General features: G+C 41.7%; 2 protein-coding genes across 3 annotated transcripts in view; both read left to right on the plus strand.

Moving 5' to 3' along the window:
- The first annotated feature begins 3748 nt into the window (after positions 1-3748).
- LOC114487945 (proline-rich protein HaeIII subfamily 1-like) lies at positions 3749-5496 on the plus strand. Its single transcript, XM_028500914.1, has 3 exons — positions 3749-3794; positions 4774-5294; positions 5389-5496. Exons 1-3 carry the CDS (start codon positions 3749-3751, stop codon positions 5494-5496), a joined length of 675 nt encoding a protein of 224 aa, XP_028356715.1.
- CAPRIN1 (cell cycle associated protein 1) overlaps positions 5027-18408 on the plus strand; it is a 36040-nt gene continuing 22658 nt past the window's right edge. Inside the window, exons 1-4 of one of the 2 annotated variants that reach the window (XM_024118593.3) lie at positions 5027-5189; positions 5776-5985; positions 17432-17494; positions 17608-17694. In XM_024118593.3, coding sequence (XP_023974361.1) covers positions 5776-5985; positions 17432-17494; positions 17608-17694 — 360 coding nt within the window. In that variant the 5' untranslated portion in view covers positions 5027-5189. Of the gene's footprint in view, positions 5190-5775; positions 5986-12438; positions 12466-17431; positions 17495-17607; positions 17695-18408 lie in introns of those variants that run through there. The other variant, XM_028501474.2, reaches the window with a different exon arrangement.

Raw genomic sequence — 18408 nt, forward strand, 5'->3', positions numbered from 1 at the left:
TCCGATTGCTTCTTTCTGAATAGCAACTCAAGTGTGTGGCCCTTTTCAATGTGTCTGGCGATTGCCAACAATACCCTTGTAAGAGATCCTCACAGCACTTCCTGGGAAGAAAGATGAGGATATCATGAAAAGAGCTATTTTTGTTTAAACATTTATGGCACTTATTTTTGTGAAAATAGATGCCCCACTTCTATTCACAAACTTGAATGTGCAAAGAGGAATTTGATTTTTAAAACACATATTCCTGGGTCTCAGATTCTGGTTGTAGATGCAATGTCTGGGGTGGAGTCTGGTCATCCTCATTCTCACAAGTGCCCCAGGTGATTCTGAAGGTGGTGGGCTTGCTTCCTTTGAGAAACACTGCACAAAGCCGGAGAATTATGGTGGGGCTTGCAGACCTCTCCCCTTTGCAAAGTCAACACTCACTGGAAAATCTATACAATTAAAAAAAAAAAGTAACACGGGACCTACACCTTTCTGGAACATTTTTCATGTCTTTAATTTAGTGGCTTAGTGCTTAGGAAATCTCTAAATCAAGTTCTTAGACTCTCAAGATTTAAAAAAAATGTTATTAACACCTGAAGGGTAAACCATTAATGTAGGGGGAGTTGTGAAAGTTATTCTTGAACAATACATATCCTAATTGTAGAAACAGTCCTGAATAAAGTACCTTTATAATATACTTATATTCTCCTAGTATGTAACTTTGAGCTATATAAAGTTTTATTCCTTCTAAAGTTAGTGAGGCAGTTGTCACTTTGAAGGAAATTTTTTCTTCGATTATTGTTTGAAGTGGACTGTACGTATTAGTGGATGAAATGAATATATATACTATATATTGCTTGAAAGAGACCATGACTGTGCATCAGTTGCTAGGATGCAAGATCATTATCTGTTCCCAGTTCAGTGTTACATCCTGTCACACTTTCTAAGGATTGTTTTTTCTGCCAGTGTCATCTCAGTATTTTTACTTGTGAAGTGCTGGAACAAACGACTATATTTTTGGTCTCATAAAATAAAAGAGAGTTGCCCAACCTCAGCATTATTGGCATTTTGGCCTTAATAATTCTGTGTTGTCCTGTGCATTGCAGGATGTTTAGAAGCATCCTTGGCCTCCACTCACTAGATGTTAGTAGCACCTCCCCCTCAAGTTGTGACAATTTATAAATACCTCCAAACAAGTGAATGTCAACTTGGGAGATTTGTGTTATTAAAGTATCAATATATTGGGTATAACTTTAATACCAAGGTTTTTGGAGAAAGTGTTTTCCACTTACATATTCTGCTCTCCCACTGGTTTGCTGGGAAAACCCTTTAATTTTCCTATTTCTTCAGTGATACAGTGACCCCAAGTACTACATGGCTTTGTAGGGGAAAAAAAAGGCAAAAAGAGAAAGTATTAAAAATTCACATAAACATAGCTTTAGTCGCCTTTTTGTCAGATGGGAAATAGACAAATTTGGTTTGCTGGGACCATGGCACAGGGCTGGGAAGAAGTTAAAGACACTGCTTTGCCTTAAATTTGTTGTCTTCCTGGACCTGTTGACCTGAATAATCAACTACAAGAATGTCAGAAAACCAAGGACATGGGATTGGGATAACATATTGTAGGAAGTGAGAGCACAACAGCTATGTATGTCCACCAAGCATTTCTGGTTCACCTGGTTCCCTTCCAGGCATCTGAGAGGATAGCATCTCTTGGTTGGATGGGGTCATGTGACTCTTCCTGGCTAATGAGGTGCGAGCACACAAGACACAAGTCTACCTGTCTGGAGTATTTAATTGACTACTTGAGAAACCCTCGAGTTCTTTTTCCTCATGGCAGAGTAATCAGCAACACTTGAGATATGGTTTTTCCATCAGCCTGAATCTGAGTGAGTGCTGTGAGCAGAGCCCTCTGCTGAAACATGATGAATGTGTATCATTTGTTTTAAGCCAGGGATTGGCAAACTTCTTCTGGAAAGGGTGAGATAGTATTTTAGGTTTTGCCCATCATAATGTCTCTATCACTACTACTCAACTTTGCTGTCCTGTGGCATGAAATCGGCCATGAAAAAATATGTACATGAATGGATGTAGCTGTATCTCCTCCATCCCCAAACTATTTACAAAAGCAGACAGAGGGCCACTTGGCCCAGGGACTATATTTTGCAGATCCCTATTTTAAGTCACAGAGGTTTCAGGATTGTTACTGCAACATAACCTAGCCTATCTTGATATACTGTCAGCTGTGAGATGAACCCCCAAACGAGTCTTCATCTGTGTTGTCATCTATCCTGCTCCCTCTCAACAATGCACTTTCTCTTTTCTTCAAGCCTAATTTAACTGGCCAGAATCTTTGTTTCAGTAACTACTATTTCATAATGTGCGAAAGAAAGGCAGAAAAGGCCTTTCCTTCTTAACACCTAATCACAAGGCCTCTTCAGCTCAAACCTGAATCACCAAAGGTCGGCAAGTTATTGGTTCTCGTATTTTAGCAGGCATCAGAATCACCCAGAGGGCACAGATTGCTGGCTTTTACCCTCAGAGTTTTTGATTCTATAGGTTTGGGAAGAATTTGTCTAGTAGTGTAGTTCATGTGTGATCTTAAAGACAGTGATCAAGTTCTAATAAAGCAGTAATTTTTTTTTTCCCCCAAACTTCACCAGGCATACAAATTGGTTGAGGAGCTTGTTAAAATGAAGATTTACCTCAGTAGATTTGAGGTGGGGCCTGAGATTTTTTAAAATTTATTTAATTATTTTTGGCTACGTTGGGTTTTCATTGCCATCCTCAGGCTTTTTCTAGTTGCGGCAAGCAGGGGCTACCCTTGGTTGCGGTGCGCGGGCTTCTCGTTGCGGTGGCTTCTCTTGTTGCAGAGCACGGGCTCTAGGCGCGCGCGGGCTTCAGTAGTTGTGGCACGTAGGCTCAGTAGTTGTGGCTTGCGGGCTCTAGAGCGTAGGCTCAGTAGTTGTGGCACATGGGCCTAGCTGTTCCGCGGCATGTGAGATCTTCCCGGACCAGGGATCGAACCCATGTCTCCGGCATTGGCAGGCGGATTCTTGACCACTGCGCCACCGGGGGAAGCCCCGAGGCCTGAGATTTTGATAGTGATTAATGGTCAGGCTGAGTACACTAATTGCTGCTAGGAGCTGAAGGATTCTAATCTCCTTTTTTAGCCCTAGGCTTAGCATAGTGTTTAGCTTAGTGCCAAGCACAGTTCATGTGCTTAAGTCTTGAATAACCTCAGGTCCACTTTGACTTACTTCACTCACACCTAACTGGTTAGCAAATCCTTTTGGTTCTACTATCAAAACGTTTAAAGCATCCAACCACTTGTCACCACCCTTACTGTAACACTCTGACCTTGGCCACCACCATCTCTGGGCTGGATTATTTCACCAGCCTCCTAATTGGGCTCCCAGCTTCTGCTGTTGCTCCACCCTCCCTCTCACTGCTAATACACTTACTGTAAATTCTTTATATAGCAGCAAGAGGGTTTAAGACACAGGTCGATCACGTTACTCCTCTGCTTAAGACTATGCACGCAGTGACTCCCCATTTCACTCAGTAAAAGCCAGAGTCCTTACAATGGCCTATCAGGTTTTACCTGACTGGCCCTCTTTTATGTCTTTGACCTCATCTCCTACTCTGTTCTAGCCACTGTGGCCTCCTTGCTGTCCCTTGAACCCACCAAGCACACTCCCATCTCAGATCTGGGCACTTGGTTTTCCCTCTACCTGGAAAATTCTTCCACCAAGATAAGTGCATGACCTTCTTCCTCACTTCCTTCATGTTGGCTCAAATGTCACTCAGTAAGGCTCTTCCTGACCACCCTATTTTTTTTCTCTACCTCTTCACTATTTACTTTTCTCCTCACTTACAATGTAAGCTCCATGAATATAGAAAATTTTGTTTTGTTCACAATCCCTAGCATTACAGAGTTCCTAAGACATAGTCAGGTACTCAATAAATATTTGAATGAATAGATAACAGACTGCAGTTAACTGGAATATCTTGAGGCTGGAGGCTGCTGCTATTTCTCTAGGCTCCCTCAGGATACACTGTGCTAACCAGTATTACTCATTTTATTCCCCAGGGGAACAGTGGCTTGGTAGAATCCTTTTCTAAATCCCCTTTTCAGGAAATTTAAATTATAAATTGGTCATTTACTATTGTCATACAACATTATGTTGCTGACTTTTCCACTGATTATATTCCTTTTAATACATTTTCTTCCAGGACTTGGCCTCTTTTTTGTTCACCGTCCACAGCCTTATTACAAGGCTGTAATAATTCTCTTGGAGAAAAAAAAAAAAGATGTCTCGCGTTTCATTTAACATTCTCTTAAAAGTTTTAGGTAAATCTAAAACAAAAGGAAAAAAGTCTGATTCGTAATACTCAGACCTGTTGGGTACATGTCATCTTAAGGGAGCTTAATATTATTTTTCACATGAGTCCAGAGTTTTAAGACTTAAAAAAAAAATCCATCTTGCTCATTTCAAACGCGTTCTACAGAGACCTCCTAGGTTACCAGGTGATTGTTTTGTGGGGGAAGCGGCAACTTGTCTTCAGACCTTTCGGGGTGTGGGAGTCTGCTTGCTCTGCATACAGAAGTAATTCTACAGGGTGGGACTGCACCACCCACCCCACGCACCCCTCACTTGCAGAAACCTTTGCCCCCCCGCCCCGCCTCAACTCCTCCAACCCCCACCCAATAAGGACTCTTCGCAGAGCAGTCGCCAGCTCCAGATCCAGCGGCTTGACACCTATTGTCCCCATTTGGACGTCAAGCGACTTCGCCTGAAGGACCCTTCCTTCGATTTCGCCCAAAACTGCAGGCGCCGCTCTGGCAGCCTCCCAGGGTCCGTGCCGAGCTGCACCGGGCGGCCGCGCCCCAGGCCAGGGGCTTGGGCGGGCCGGGCGGGAGGCCGGGCGGGCCCTTCCCCGCAGGCGTTCGCGCCGGGCAGCCCAAGCGGCCGCGAAGGCCCCCGCCCGCCGCTTCTCCCGCCCCCTCCGCCCCAGAGGGCTGGCTGCCTAAGTCCCTCCCGCTCCCGGCTCTCCGCCTCACTAGCAGCGGCTCTCGGTGCAGCGGGGACCGGGCGCAGCGGCCTGTGCCCAAGGAGCGCACGACACTGCTCGGAACGCACCGCCACCCTTGCCCCCTCAGCCGCCCACTCGGGATCTCCAGCGGCCTCCGCGCGCGCACGGTGAGCGCCACCCCGGACCAAGGCGCTGAAGGGGAAGCGGGCCGCTGCCCGGAGTGTCCTTTACCTCCGGATCGGCTGGATCTTCGCGAGGGGCTCGCTCCTCAAGTCTCCCCCCCACCCCCCCCGGTCATTTCCAGTGCCCTCTTCACCCTTCTCCGCCCCTCAGCCCCGATCTCTCTCTTCCCTCCCTTCCCCGCAGGGCGGCGAAAGCCGGCCCTCCCCGGTGGGGACCGTTGCTTTGGCCGTTGGCGGCCAGTGCTGCGAGGCCCCGCCCCCGGAGCGAGCCTCGGTGCTCCGGGGCGGGTAGGCCGAGCCGGCAGCCCGCGCGGGGGAGGGGCGGGGCGGGGGGCGGGGCGAGGCCCCTCCGGGCGCCCCGCTGGCGGGTCGCGCGCGTGCCCGCGGCCCCTTCCTGCCCCGGCGGCGCGCGCCGGCCCCGGCTCCGTCCCCGTCCCCGTCCCCACCCCCACCCGCTCGCGCAAGCTCCCGCCCGCTGCGCGTTTTGTCCCGCGTCTCGCCCCGTCCGCCGCCTGACTCGCCACTCTTGTCCTTCCTCCCGTTTTTTCTTCTTTCTCCTCACGGTCTCAAGATGCCTTCGGCCACCAGCCACAGCGGAAGCGGCAGCAAGTCGTCCGGACCGCCACCTCCTTCGGGTTCCACCGGGAGTGAGGCGGGGGCCGGGGCCGCCGCGCCGGCTTCTCAGCACCCCACGACCGGCACCGGCGCTGTCCAGACCGAGGCCATGAAGCAGATTCTCGGGGTGATCGACAAGAAACTTCGGAACCTGGAGAAGAAAAAGGTGCCAGGAGTTGGTGGGGAAGGGGGGGTTTGATGCTCCGACCCTGACTGCCGCAGCCTTCACTCTCCCCGTCTCGGACGCTTCCCCTCTACCCGGCCCCCAGCTCTCAAGCCCGGCCTCCCCAGTAAACCGGAGCTTCGTGCGCAAAGAGCGGGCTCCACGGGGAGGTGCTTGTCACCTGACCCTGACCTGGACGCGGCGCTGGTCCCCAGGTCATTTTATGACTCTCCTCGTGCTGGGGGCCAGGCCCTTGGCCTTTGGGACTGGGCTGTGTGAGGGTGGGGGCCTGTGCCGTCGCCGGCCGTAACTGTGCGATGGATGCCCCTCTCTCCGTGGCCGAGGCCCCCTTCCTTCGAGGGGGTCAGCGGGGGGAAATGAAGAGGTCCCGGGGTGGGGGGCGTTCAGGGTCCACCCGACTGCCTCGTGGAGTTGGGGCGGCCTGCGTCCTGTAGCCTTGGGGCTTGTCCGCTCCGTTACCAGGTACTTGAGGCCTCCGCCGTGGCCCCTCTTCTCCGTTGGGAGGGAAGTGGACGGAGGATGGCTTGTCCATCCGGCCCCTCTAGAGGAGGTCTTCGATTTGCTACTCCCGCCCCCATCTGACGGGCGCCCTTACGTTGCCTTCTTTGTTTCAATTGTCTGGGTGTCCCCGCGAGCCTCACGCTCCACTCGATCCCCGGAAGATTTTTTGCAGCGGCTTTTTGTCCTTCTGGGACACTATAAAGAGGGATGGGAGGGAGACTGTGCCGATCGGGACTCGGGGGAGGGGGTGGGGGTGGGTCCGGGTTAGACGGAGGGGCTCGCTGGGTCTCTGGGCACATGGAGAGCGCGTCTAACATGGCGGCGGCTGCGGGGAGAGGGAAGAGCTTTACAGGAGCTGCATTGTGAGCACAAAGCGAAAGCAGAGGGGGAGGGCAGAGAGCAGGCAGCCGCCCCAACTGGCCTCCCTCAACCCCCCACCAAAAAGAAATACCGAGCCACACCCACAATTTTTTGGATTCAGTGTTCAGCCAGTCTAGGTCACACAGTGAGGTTTGTCTTCAAGTTGGCCTTTTGTTTTATGCTTTCAGCGCAGGACTGTGCCAGCTCAGTTTAGAGGGACATGTGTGTGTGTGTGTGTGTGTGTGTGTGTGTGTGTGTGTGTATGTAGAGAAAGGGTTTTGGCAGAGTGGATAGAGTGGATAATTCAACCTTCAGTAAGGTTGGAGGTGGAAAGGGAAAACGAATCAATAGTACAAAAATGGGGTAATTACATCTGTGACTATTAGGCAAACTTTTGCATTTTACCTTAAGAAAATAACTTTCATTTAATAGGTTCTGCTTGTCTGCCTCTAGTAAAATATTTATTATAGCATTTTGAATTTTGAAGAAGTCATTTAAAAATGTTTAATTAGCCAGACACCTAATAGTGTTACTTAAGATGTTGAGATAGTAACTACTTGGCTAAAATTCGGGCTCTGGGAAATAACTTGAAGAACACTGGTGATATTTAGGCCTTAATTATTTTAATTGCGTGTTTAATGATTCATTTTACATTTTGGGGGGAGTTTTAAAACATTTTTAGAGTTTTAAAATTCTGTCTTCTGTGTGGTTTATTATAAATGAGTTAAATAATAGATTTATCAGTATTAACAAAGCAACAAAAGCATTTTAATTGTTAAGGAGCTGCATTCAAATATGTAATAGGAAAAGCACGCCCAAGACCAGTGACTTCTGACTCTGCCATCTGATTTAGTTTTTGTAATCTGTATTTGAAATTGAGACTTAGGTACCTTTTAAAAACATCTTAATGTAGCAGTAATCCTCTCAATCTGGTTGTTGCTTGAATGGTTTTTGTTTTCAGAATTCCTAAGAAATCTGTTTTCTTCTAGGATGGGAATCAGAAGATAAATATTAATGATGTAATATTTGAAGTGTGGACATCTTAATATAGATATTTATATTTTAATGGCTGAAAAATGATTCTTGTAAGATGTTTATAATAAAAATCAAGCACTGATTAGCAGGTACCTTAGTTGTGAGGTGGCTGTTAGATTCTAGTATGCATCTGAAAAAATTAGAAATCTAGTTTCATAAGCCCTGTGAGGCCCTGAACCATGACAGGTCATTCACATGTATAGGTTTGTATTACTGTATATTGCCTACCCCCTCCCCCCCAATTATAAAGGAGAAAGTAATGTAATTATTATTGCAGAGATTATAGACTAGGCTAGTAAATACTGAAAAATTCCCTTGTAGTGATGGAGATTTAACGTACTACACAAAGTAAGAAATGAATTTCGTATCTTTTTTTCTGTCTTCTCAGTGTTTGGTTGCTAGATAGCGGAAATGTCAAATTACAGTTAAGTGAGGCTTTTTGATAACTAATAGACTGAGCCACATACTTGTTAAATAGTTGATTTGAGTTGGCAGTACTGATGTGACTTAATTACTATTAAAACTATAGGTTTTACTTTTTGAGAAACTAAAGGCATTTGGGTTTTCCTCTAAGCACATCTAGTTCCTAGTTTAAATGGAATTTTTTCTATATCTAGATGATTTACTGGATGAAAGGATTTAACTGTGCTTCATTTTTTAACAGTGAGCATTTCTAATACACCTAAAGTAGGATTTACTTTACAAAGTAGTTTTGAACCTTTTTAGAAACGCTTGTGGAGTAAAGGAAGAGACTATAACTGGATTCCTTTTTACTTCAGTTCCTTAAGCAAGTTATATTTGAGTTGTATTTTAGTTTTGACCTTTTCATAGGAGCCTTCTGGACAAAATGCCTTTTTCCAGGGATTCTAAAATCAAGTATTCTGATAAAAATTATTGCTTGATAAGTAACATCACAACGAGACATAGAGAATTGGAATAATTTTATTGTACTTCATTGAAAAAACAAAGTTATTTGTTAATTTTTTAGTAAGTTGAGCCGTTAGAGGAAAGCTAAGCATCTGTCCAGTGAGAATGCATGCTTAACTTTGATGAAATATGATCCTATTATGTAATGCAACTAAATGGCCTGGTGGTTTTTTGAAATTTGGGCTTATAAAGACTTCATGAGTCTTTAGCATAGAGAAGAAATGCAGCTATAATAAAAAGAGTCAAGTGTAAAACTCCATTCACCAATCTTTCAACTGATTAAAGGACAAGTAATAATGAATTGAGTGATTGCCTAGTTTTCTTCATCAGTTTCTTGGCATAGAACTGGGCTCTAGGCTATGCAAGGTGATATTTTGAAACCAAGTCTTAATTTTAACTTGAGAGAGAGCTCATTTATATTGTAAGATGTAATCAGTTTTGATGTAGAATAGAGGACATTTTAATAGATGACATTTAAAATTGTTATGCTCTTTGCAAATATATTAAGTTCAGACAGCAGAGACTTTGGTAGGTGAAAGATTAATCAGTGTTGTCTAACAAAATTGCCTGACAGATTTGTAACCAATAGGTGACCAGAAGTGATAGCCAAAGTGTACTGTTTTTCATATTTCCTAAAGTCTTTTTGCTCTTTATATCTTTGCAGTTAAAATTATTCTGAAAAAGGATGCTATCAGTGTTAGAAAGGATAACATTTCTTTCCAGAGCAATGCAGTATGCCTCCATTTAGAATTTTCAGTGCAGCTGTTGTACAGAATTCTTTTAAGTATTTTGAACAAAAACATTCATAATTGTTTTATAAGCAAAATCTTTTCTTGGGGATAACATCTGAAGTTTTTGTTGACAGTTAAAATCTCTGATGTGTTGGTTTCTCCATTGGTTGCCTGAACTATTCCTCTGCAATGCAGAGGGCAAGATTACTTTGTTTTGCATTCACCTTGTCACAGAAAAAAAATATATAATGCTTAATTTGTTTCTCTCTGCCTGTCTGGGTGTGCTCTGTGAGTGTGTGACATAGAGAAGTGTTTAAAATTTGAATTTGGAAAGGAAAGGGTGTGAATTCCGTCATGTGATAACATCACTACCTTTTCCTAGAATGAGAGTAGAATCCTAAGCATGATAATGAGAATGTATTGTCTTAACCTGGCCATATTATTTTACTCTAGGATCATTCCCATGGATATTTCTATCAGAATACATTTTGTGTGACTTAGAGATTAAGCATACAATTTGTCATAATTTTACATAATTAATTTCTTAGTTTACATTTAGAATTAGATGAGGATTAGCCTAGTACTACATCTTTAAAAAAATTAATAAATACTTGCAAAAGTTTAAACTTACAACAATATGGCCTTAATTTTATTATCATACTATTACAGAATCTAAGATATTTTAAGAGCTTAAAGCCATCTGAGAATTTATTCCAGTTTATTTTACAGAAGAGGAAATTGAGATGCTCATGTAAAATGACCCAGGTTGAAATGGGTGAATTCCAAGGTCTCTTGTAATGTTTTAGAGGGATAATTAGAATTTGTAATGCTCTGCAACGTAAGTGTAATTTTTCATGTTTAAGCTGATCCTGTAGAACCAAGTAAAACCTTTTACTTCAAATACTTTAATGTGAAGAGTTCCTCTGTTTAAAAAAGCTGCAAGCAAAAGAAAAAAGCTTTTTATTTTTCTTTGATAGACCTTTATTAACATCTCATTGTTAAATTTGTGTTTGTAGGCTGTCTAGGTAATGGGCTCCAGCAACTAGCAGTACAGCTGAAGTCCCATTGTACCAGGTATCATTGGGACATCCCTATTGTTGTAACCAAATGAACTCTTAAAGTTTAAACTCTGAAACTTCTCTTTATGCTTAGGTAAGCCCCAAATGCACATTTGCCAGTCTACTCAAATTTGGTATGTTATAGACCAGAAGATTTGGGGATAGCATCACCAGTAGAGAAATCAGAGGTGTGTCAACCTTTACATCTTAATTCTTGTCTTCCAAGCTTCTGGATATTTTTTGATAATTGGTTTCTTTTGGGGGAGGAAATGAATAGTATGTATGCAGTAGAGAAGAATGAGAGGAGTAGCAGAAGAGAAGGTCAGCCAAAGTTGGAATTGTAAGGTGCTTGACTTCTCATCTTTTTATTTCTCCCACTAGCTATATACCAGTGCTTTTGTTGGATAGAGCATGAGTGTAAAAACATAGATGAAAGAGACCTTTTTGAGCAGAGTTCAGAATTGGTATTTCCTGGGGAAAGGGGAAGGTACGCTTCTTGACCATGCAGTCTGCTTCCTTTAACTTCTGTGCTACCCACTGTCTGTACACTTTACATTTTTATATTGCCTTATGTTCTTACCTTATGTATTTTTCTAAATAGGTGGTAAGCTCCTGGAGGGCAGAGACTATTACTAACGTCACACCGTGCCTTGCGTAGGGCATATGCTAAATCAGTATTTGCTAGTTTGGGTATTGCTAGTTTGGGTAAATCATTACATAGAAGTATTTGTAGCTTCATCAGTAAAACCCCGTTAAAATGGATTAATCCATGAGGGGGAAAATGCTTTTTGTACAGAGCTGTTGACTTGCACTGTTTTTATTGAAATGGGATTTTTCCTGAAGGATTTTTTTTAAGTGAGTAGAGTTGATGAGTAGGCAAATAGAACACACTTATTTTAGAATGTAGGTATTGTAAGCAAGGTACGTTAATAGTCTTAGGAAGGAGGACAGATGATTGTTGGTTGGTATTTGAACCATTGTAAATTATTAGAAATTTCATTGCATTCCCCTTAATACTCTTATCCACACATAGAAATAGCTGAAATATACTTTAATCATTGGGAAAAAATCTTTGGTCTCCATTTTAAATGAATTACAGTTCATATCTTTCTACATTTATATACTCCCAGCAGAGTATATAAACCAGTTGTACCGACACATCCTAATGCGTAGTTTGGTTATAGCAACTAATAATTCAAAAGACACTTGTTAAGATTATCTATGATCATTTGTTTTTCTTTTCTCTTTTTTTTGGTCATTTGTTTTTCAAATGCACAAGCTTTATTTAGACTTTATAAGAATATAATTAGAAAAAAAAAGAATATAATTCAAAGTAGGTGATGCTGAAACTCTTTAAACTTTTTCATTTTCCTGCTAGGGTCAGGTGCTTCCATTCATTCAGACTTAAATACATATTTACTGCCATGGACAAGGAATGAAGGTTTTTACAGGATCTTTTTTTTTTTTCTCTTTTCAGTTGGACAAAAATCTTGTCAAATCAAACTCCTGGTTAGTTATCTGCCTGCAAAATTATCTTAACAGTGGGACCTTAGATAATATCTAGTTTAGCATCCTTTTTCTGTTCTTCAGTGTTCAGGAATCCTTCCGTCTTGACAGGTATTCATTGAGTTTCTGCATTAATTCTTCTAGGGCCTGGTAGAATGTTCATTTTTCAGTGAAAGTCTATTTCATTTTTGGACAATTCTTTTTTAAGTTCATGATGTTAGAGTTACATCCCTGCCACCACTGTTTTTAATACTTACTTTGCTTTCTGTAACAACTCAGACTTCTGCATGTGAAGGCTTCCAGCATTTGAAGAGAGCTGTTATGAATCATCAATGGATTGTACTGTATGTTCTCTCTACCTCCCTTTAAAAATTGAAGAAAACTTGATTCTTACTACCTTTCCTGTCTCCTATGAATTTTACTAACTAAGTCTCAATTGAATTGGTGGAAGGTGAATTGGAGGCAGGGTCAGCTGCCTACCACTGTGTGGGCAAAGTTAGAACTGATGTTTCTAGGTGAAGAACAGGAATGCAGGGATTGGGGACTTGAAATAATGTGTAGAAGGGCCACTGAAGATTATGGCAAGATGAGAGGAAGAGAAATCTTTGTCTTTCTGTGTTTCCATTCGTCATTCTACAGGTTCTTTCAGTACTACAGACATGATTTATTTGGCCTGGATGTAAAATAATTAAAGATATAGCTAGGCGTTCTTACCACTTTTGTTGTTTTAGACTTCATTTTAAAGTATTCTGCCTCAGTTTGGAGATCCCCTTAATTGAGAACAAGAGTTACATAGTTTCCCAGATAGTGGAGCTAAAGATGTTGTCTCTCCTAATCTTTCTTGTTGTGACTGTTTACAGTTGTCTAGTTGAAGAATTTTTGGTTTTTTTGGAGTCTGTCATCTCTTTGCCATTTCTTTTTAACTGTTTAATTTAAAAATATTTTAAAAATTATTAATCTGTGTAATTTGTTGGTTATCACAGGAAGGAAGGAAATCTCTGGAGAACAGCTATTTTGGATATTTATCTTCTGGCACCCTCATGGCACTGTAGTGAATTTTTAAAAAACATTTCAATAAAGTAACTTTGGTGGTGATGAAAAAATCTTTGGGAAGAATGGAAGATCTAGGTGTGTGATTCTGGAGAAAGAAAAGGAGGAAAACAGCAGCAGAAGGGCAGAAATGAAATGTAGCGGTGGCTGGAATACAGAGTGGGCAAGTGTTGAGGCACACATAATTTTTCTGGGATATATGACCTTAGGCAAGTTATTTAATTGCCCTTTCAGTTTCCGTTTAGATGAAATATGATTGATAATAGTGCCTCCCTGATACTTTAAATTTGAATGTGGTCTGTCACATAACGAATACTGTCAACTATTATAGGCAACAAAGAAACAGGAGAGTAGGACTGGACAGCACTTGTTGGGATAATTATTTCTCAGTACTACATGACTATATATAGTCTTTTGACATTTACTGGGTAATGTCTGTCCCACCGCTATCCCATGGTTCTGCTTTAGAGACTGAGTAATCTGGAAAATGGCCTGATTTTTTATCTTCTCATAGGTGGTGCTATAAATGAATTTTTAATATATTCAGGCTGCTCAGTAGTTGAAAAAGGAACCCTAAATTGAATTTTCAATGTAGATATTTCAAGATAGAATCTAAGAGGGCAGGTTTCAGTTATATCAATATTGTGGTAGGCTTTCCTATTAAGATATCTGATGCTAGGGGCTTCCCTGGTGGCGCAGTGGTTGAGAGTCCGCCTGCCGATGCAGGGGACACGGGTTCGTGCCCCGGTCCGGGAAGATCCCACATGCCGCGGAGCGGCTGGGCCCGTGAGCCATGGCTGCTGAGCCTGCGCGTCTGGAGCCTGTGCTCCGCAACGGGAGAGGCCACAACAGTGAGAGGCCCGCATACCGCAAAAAAAAAAAAAAAAGAAATCTGATGCTAGAAAAACGACTACATTCTCCTGAAAAAAAAATACTTAATATTCATTTTATGTGGATGATATGAGTAGTTAACAAATTTGTCTTTACCACTTTATAAGTTAGGAACCATGTTCTAGCTTAGGGAAGAAAAAAAGCTGTGTTTGTCTGGAGTCCTTTACTCCTGTCTTTGCCTCTCTGTTTTTGTTGGGGTTAATGTTGGATTTGTCAGTTTGACAAGCAAGTGCTTATTTATGTAGTGACTAAGTTCATACTACCAATTTTAACCCCAAATGAACAATTTTTCTACTTGTATTTAATGCATAGATCTTTATTTTGGTTGCGCAGAGGTCTTTTTGCATCCTTTTTTGATGACAATATTCCAGGAAGATGTGTACTATGAAGCTGAGTTTCACAAAGTAGCTCCTTTCTCTGTTTATTTACCTCTTAGCCTTCCAGTTATTGCTGTGTGACAGATTACTCTAACACTTACCTCATCACATCATGAGCACAGAAGATGCCTGTCAGGGATTCAGACAGGGCATGCTGTGGGGTTGACCTGCTCTATGATGCCTGGGGCCTCAGCTGGGAAGACTCAGCCTTGTTTACTCACATGTCTGATGCCTGGGCTAGGATGACTTAACACTAGGATTGCTGACCAGAATTCTTATATGAGACCTGTCTTCATGGCTTAGCTTCCTCATAGCATGGCAGCCTGGGGGTTATTGAACTTCTTATATGATGGCTCAGGGTTCCAAACATGATTGGTTTTAGTGACCAGCAAACAGGGCAGAGATGCAGTGCTGTTAATGACTCAACCCTGGAAGTCATACAGGATTACTTCCACTGTACACAGTTGGTTGACGCCCACTCAATAAAATGGCAGAGGAATTGGATTAGTTCTTTTTTTTTTTTTTTTTTTTTTGTGGTACGCGGGCCTCCTCACGGGCCCAGCCGCTCCGCGGCATGTGGGATCTTCCCGGACCGGGGCACGAACCCGTGTCCCCTGCATCGGCAGGCGGACTCTCAACCACTGCGCCACCAGGGAAGCCCAACCATTCTTAACATTTAAAAAAATCTTTTTATTTTTCAAACATATATGTGTGTATATATATATATATATATGAACATTTTTCAGGAGTTTTAAGTTCTCAAGACATTAAATGACAAAGTTAAAGCTAGGTATAGGGCTTCCCTGGTGGCGCAGTGGTTAAGAATCCGCCTGCCAATGCAGGGGGGGGACATGGGTTTGAGCCCTGGTCCGGAAAGATCCCGAATGCCACGGAGTAACTAAGCCTGGGCACCACAACTACTGAGCCTGCGCTCTGGAGCCGGCGAGCCACAGCTACTGAGCCCATGCGCCTAGAGCCTGTGCTCCGCAACAAGCGAAGCCACCGCCGTGAGAAGCCCGCGCACCGCAACGAAAAGTAGCACCGGCTCAACACAGCTAGAGGAAGGCTGCGTGCAGCAATGAAGATCCAATGCAGCCAAAAATAAATAAATTTATTATTTTTTTTAAAAGCTAGGTATATAAAACTGTCCCTTGTGGGATATGTAGGACATTCACTGTGTATTAATGTCCTGATCTAGCAACAGTTTCCTTGAAAAATGTGTAATACCATAAAAAGGGAAGATAATAAATGCAAGGTATAAGCTAATAGTAGTTTTTCTTTTGCCTAGTTGCTAGAATTTTAACTGTGTACTGACACTGAATTTCAGGCCCCCCTTCTGCTTGCATATCTTCTCTTTGTATATTTCTAAATAGTGGAATGCAGATTATAACGCTGTTATTACATCCTAAATCATAATTAAAAGCAAATCTTGTTTTTTTATTTCTTAAAGAAAAAGTAGCCTACCCTTTTAAAAAAATGAATGAACTGTCTGTCTTTGTTCCATCCTCAGAGTGTTTGAGGCAGTTGAGCTTATCATTTGCACATAGGGTTAGGCCTGTCATATCAGTGTAAAAATCTTGATTTTCATCTGGTAGACTTGAATTTTATATGTGTTTAGTTGGAAGCTTGTTGATTGTGTAAATAGTTCACCTAAATAAAATTGGATAGTTTCATCATCCTTTAATGTTTTAATGATCGTATTGATTTTATTTACCTTCAGTATAACTAAGGAATTGTGATAGGCTGTTTCATTTAGGGTAGAATGGCTATGAAAGTTGACTACTGTCTTTTCTGCCATAAAGAAAATGGATCATTTGACGTAAAACACCTTTCTAGCATTGCTTTTAAACTTGTTTCTGTGCCTCTGAATTTTATCAGACCATTACTTTGTATTTGGTTTCTTCATTATTTTATTATTGCTAAGGGTAAAGTATTATATATGTTTGTAATTTATTGTGATTATTAAAAAAATTTTTTTTAAACATTTTTAAATTTTATTTAAAAAAAAAAATATTTATTTATTTATTTGGCTTTGCTGGTTCTTAGTTGTGGCATGTGAGATCTTTGTTGTGTGCAGGATCTAGGTCCCTTACCAGGGATGGCACTCGGGGCCCTTGCATTGGGATCACAGAGTCTTAACCACTGGACCACCAGGGAATTCCGCCCGGGCCACCCCCCCCGCAATTTAGATTTCAACTTATTAAAACAATATCTGAATTTTTAACTGTGCTTCAGTACCTGAGTATCTCCGCGGGGGGGTGGGCAGGGGGTGCTTATCTAATAGTAGTAACCTAGGAAACCTCCAAAGTTTTCAACTTAGGGGTGGGGTGGGGTGGGGAGGGAGATGACCTTGAACCAGAGGCTTAACTTCTTCCCCCCACTCTTGCACATTAATTACATTTGTGAGAAAATAACAAAAGCAAAGATGTTGACTAGTGTACTGTGCCTGTAGGTGATATGATAGCTTGAAATTATTTCAGTTCAAGGGAAATGAATGAGGCACATCAAAGACAATATGCATGTGTGTTTATTTAGGAAAAATAAACTCTTTTATGTCACTTACATGAATTCTTTGGCAGGGGGAGGGAGGGACAAAAATTTAACACTTAATAAAATATCTGATATGCTCATTTCGGTGTAACTGGGATTTTCACCAAATTGTGGCCCTCACTCATGTGGATGAGTATTATATGCCTGGGCCATCTGATGCATATCTTTTTTGAGAAACCTAAAAAATAAGCAGCGTTTTTTCATTGGCTTATGATAACAGTATTTGGTATCTTTCAGCATGGCTCGGGTATTTAAATTCATTTTTTAACTCACAATTAAAGCTATTTTATATACTAACTTAAACTGTAGTATATCTGAAAAGTATATTTATGGCAAGATTTGAGACAAACTTAGAGAATTATGTGGGTTTGTTATTTTAGCATGGTTAAGCTGGTATATACTTTTCAGTATGGAATATAATTATTTTTTTCTTTTAATATAGGGCAAGCTTGATGATTATCAGGAACGAATGAACAAAGGGGAAAGGCTTAATCAAGATCAGCTGGTAAAGATGTTATATTTTTATTAAGATTTTATGCTCATTAATTTTAATAGGAAAATTAATTTTGTGTTTCTTAGTATTTCCAGTAAAGTCGGGTTCTTTCTTTGCTATTTCAGGATGCTGTATCTAAGTACCAGGAAGTCACAAATAATTTGGAGTTTGCAAAAGAACTACAGAGGAGTTTCATGGCATTAAGCCAAGATGTAAGTAAAAAATAGCATATATGTTTATGAAATATTAAAAATGAGGAGGGCAGAAAATTTTGTCTCTTCGAGTTTTATTTCTTGCATTACTGTTGATAAGCTCTGCAAGGGGGAGAGGATTGGATCCAATTATATCTAAGATGCTTTCCAATTCTGTAAAGTTTAGTGTAACACCTGAAAGATGCCTTTTAAAAGGACTGAGTTTCATATATGACAGACTGGTATTGTTGGTTTAAAAAATTATCTATGCAAATATAACAGCCTTCTGTATATGCGGGATCTTCATCCAAGGATTGAAATCCAAGGATTGAATCTGCAGATACAGAGTGTGGACTGTAAGGGACTTCGAACATCCATGGATTTTGGTATCCCCCTGGGGTGGGGTGGGGGGTGGTCCTGGAATCAATTCCCCTTGGCTACGAAGAGATAACTGTATAAACGTGATAGACATTTATCTTCCATGTATTCCTTTATGCCTCATGACTATGTTAAAATCCCATTAACTATCAGAAAATAAAGAGACCTGTTGATATAATGGGTAACTACTTTCTCCATAGAGATCTTAAGGGATGTGGCTGACTAAAATATTGCACTTGTATCAACTCTTGATCCAACAAAGTGGTGTGTTTTTCCCCAAACATCTTTTTTTTTTTTTTTTTTTTTTGCGGTACGTGGGCCTCTCACTGTTGTGGCCTCTCCCGTTGCGGAGCACAG

The sequence above is a fragment of the Physeter macrocephalus genome, chromosome 16, assembly GCF_002837175.3.
Source record: "Physeter macrocephalus isolate SW-GA chromosome 16, ASM283717v5, whole genome shotgun sequence".
Classification (NCBI taxonomy): Eukaryota; Metazoa; Chordata; class Mammalia; order Artiodactyla; family Physeteridae; genus Physeter; species Physeter macrocephalus.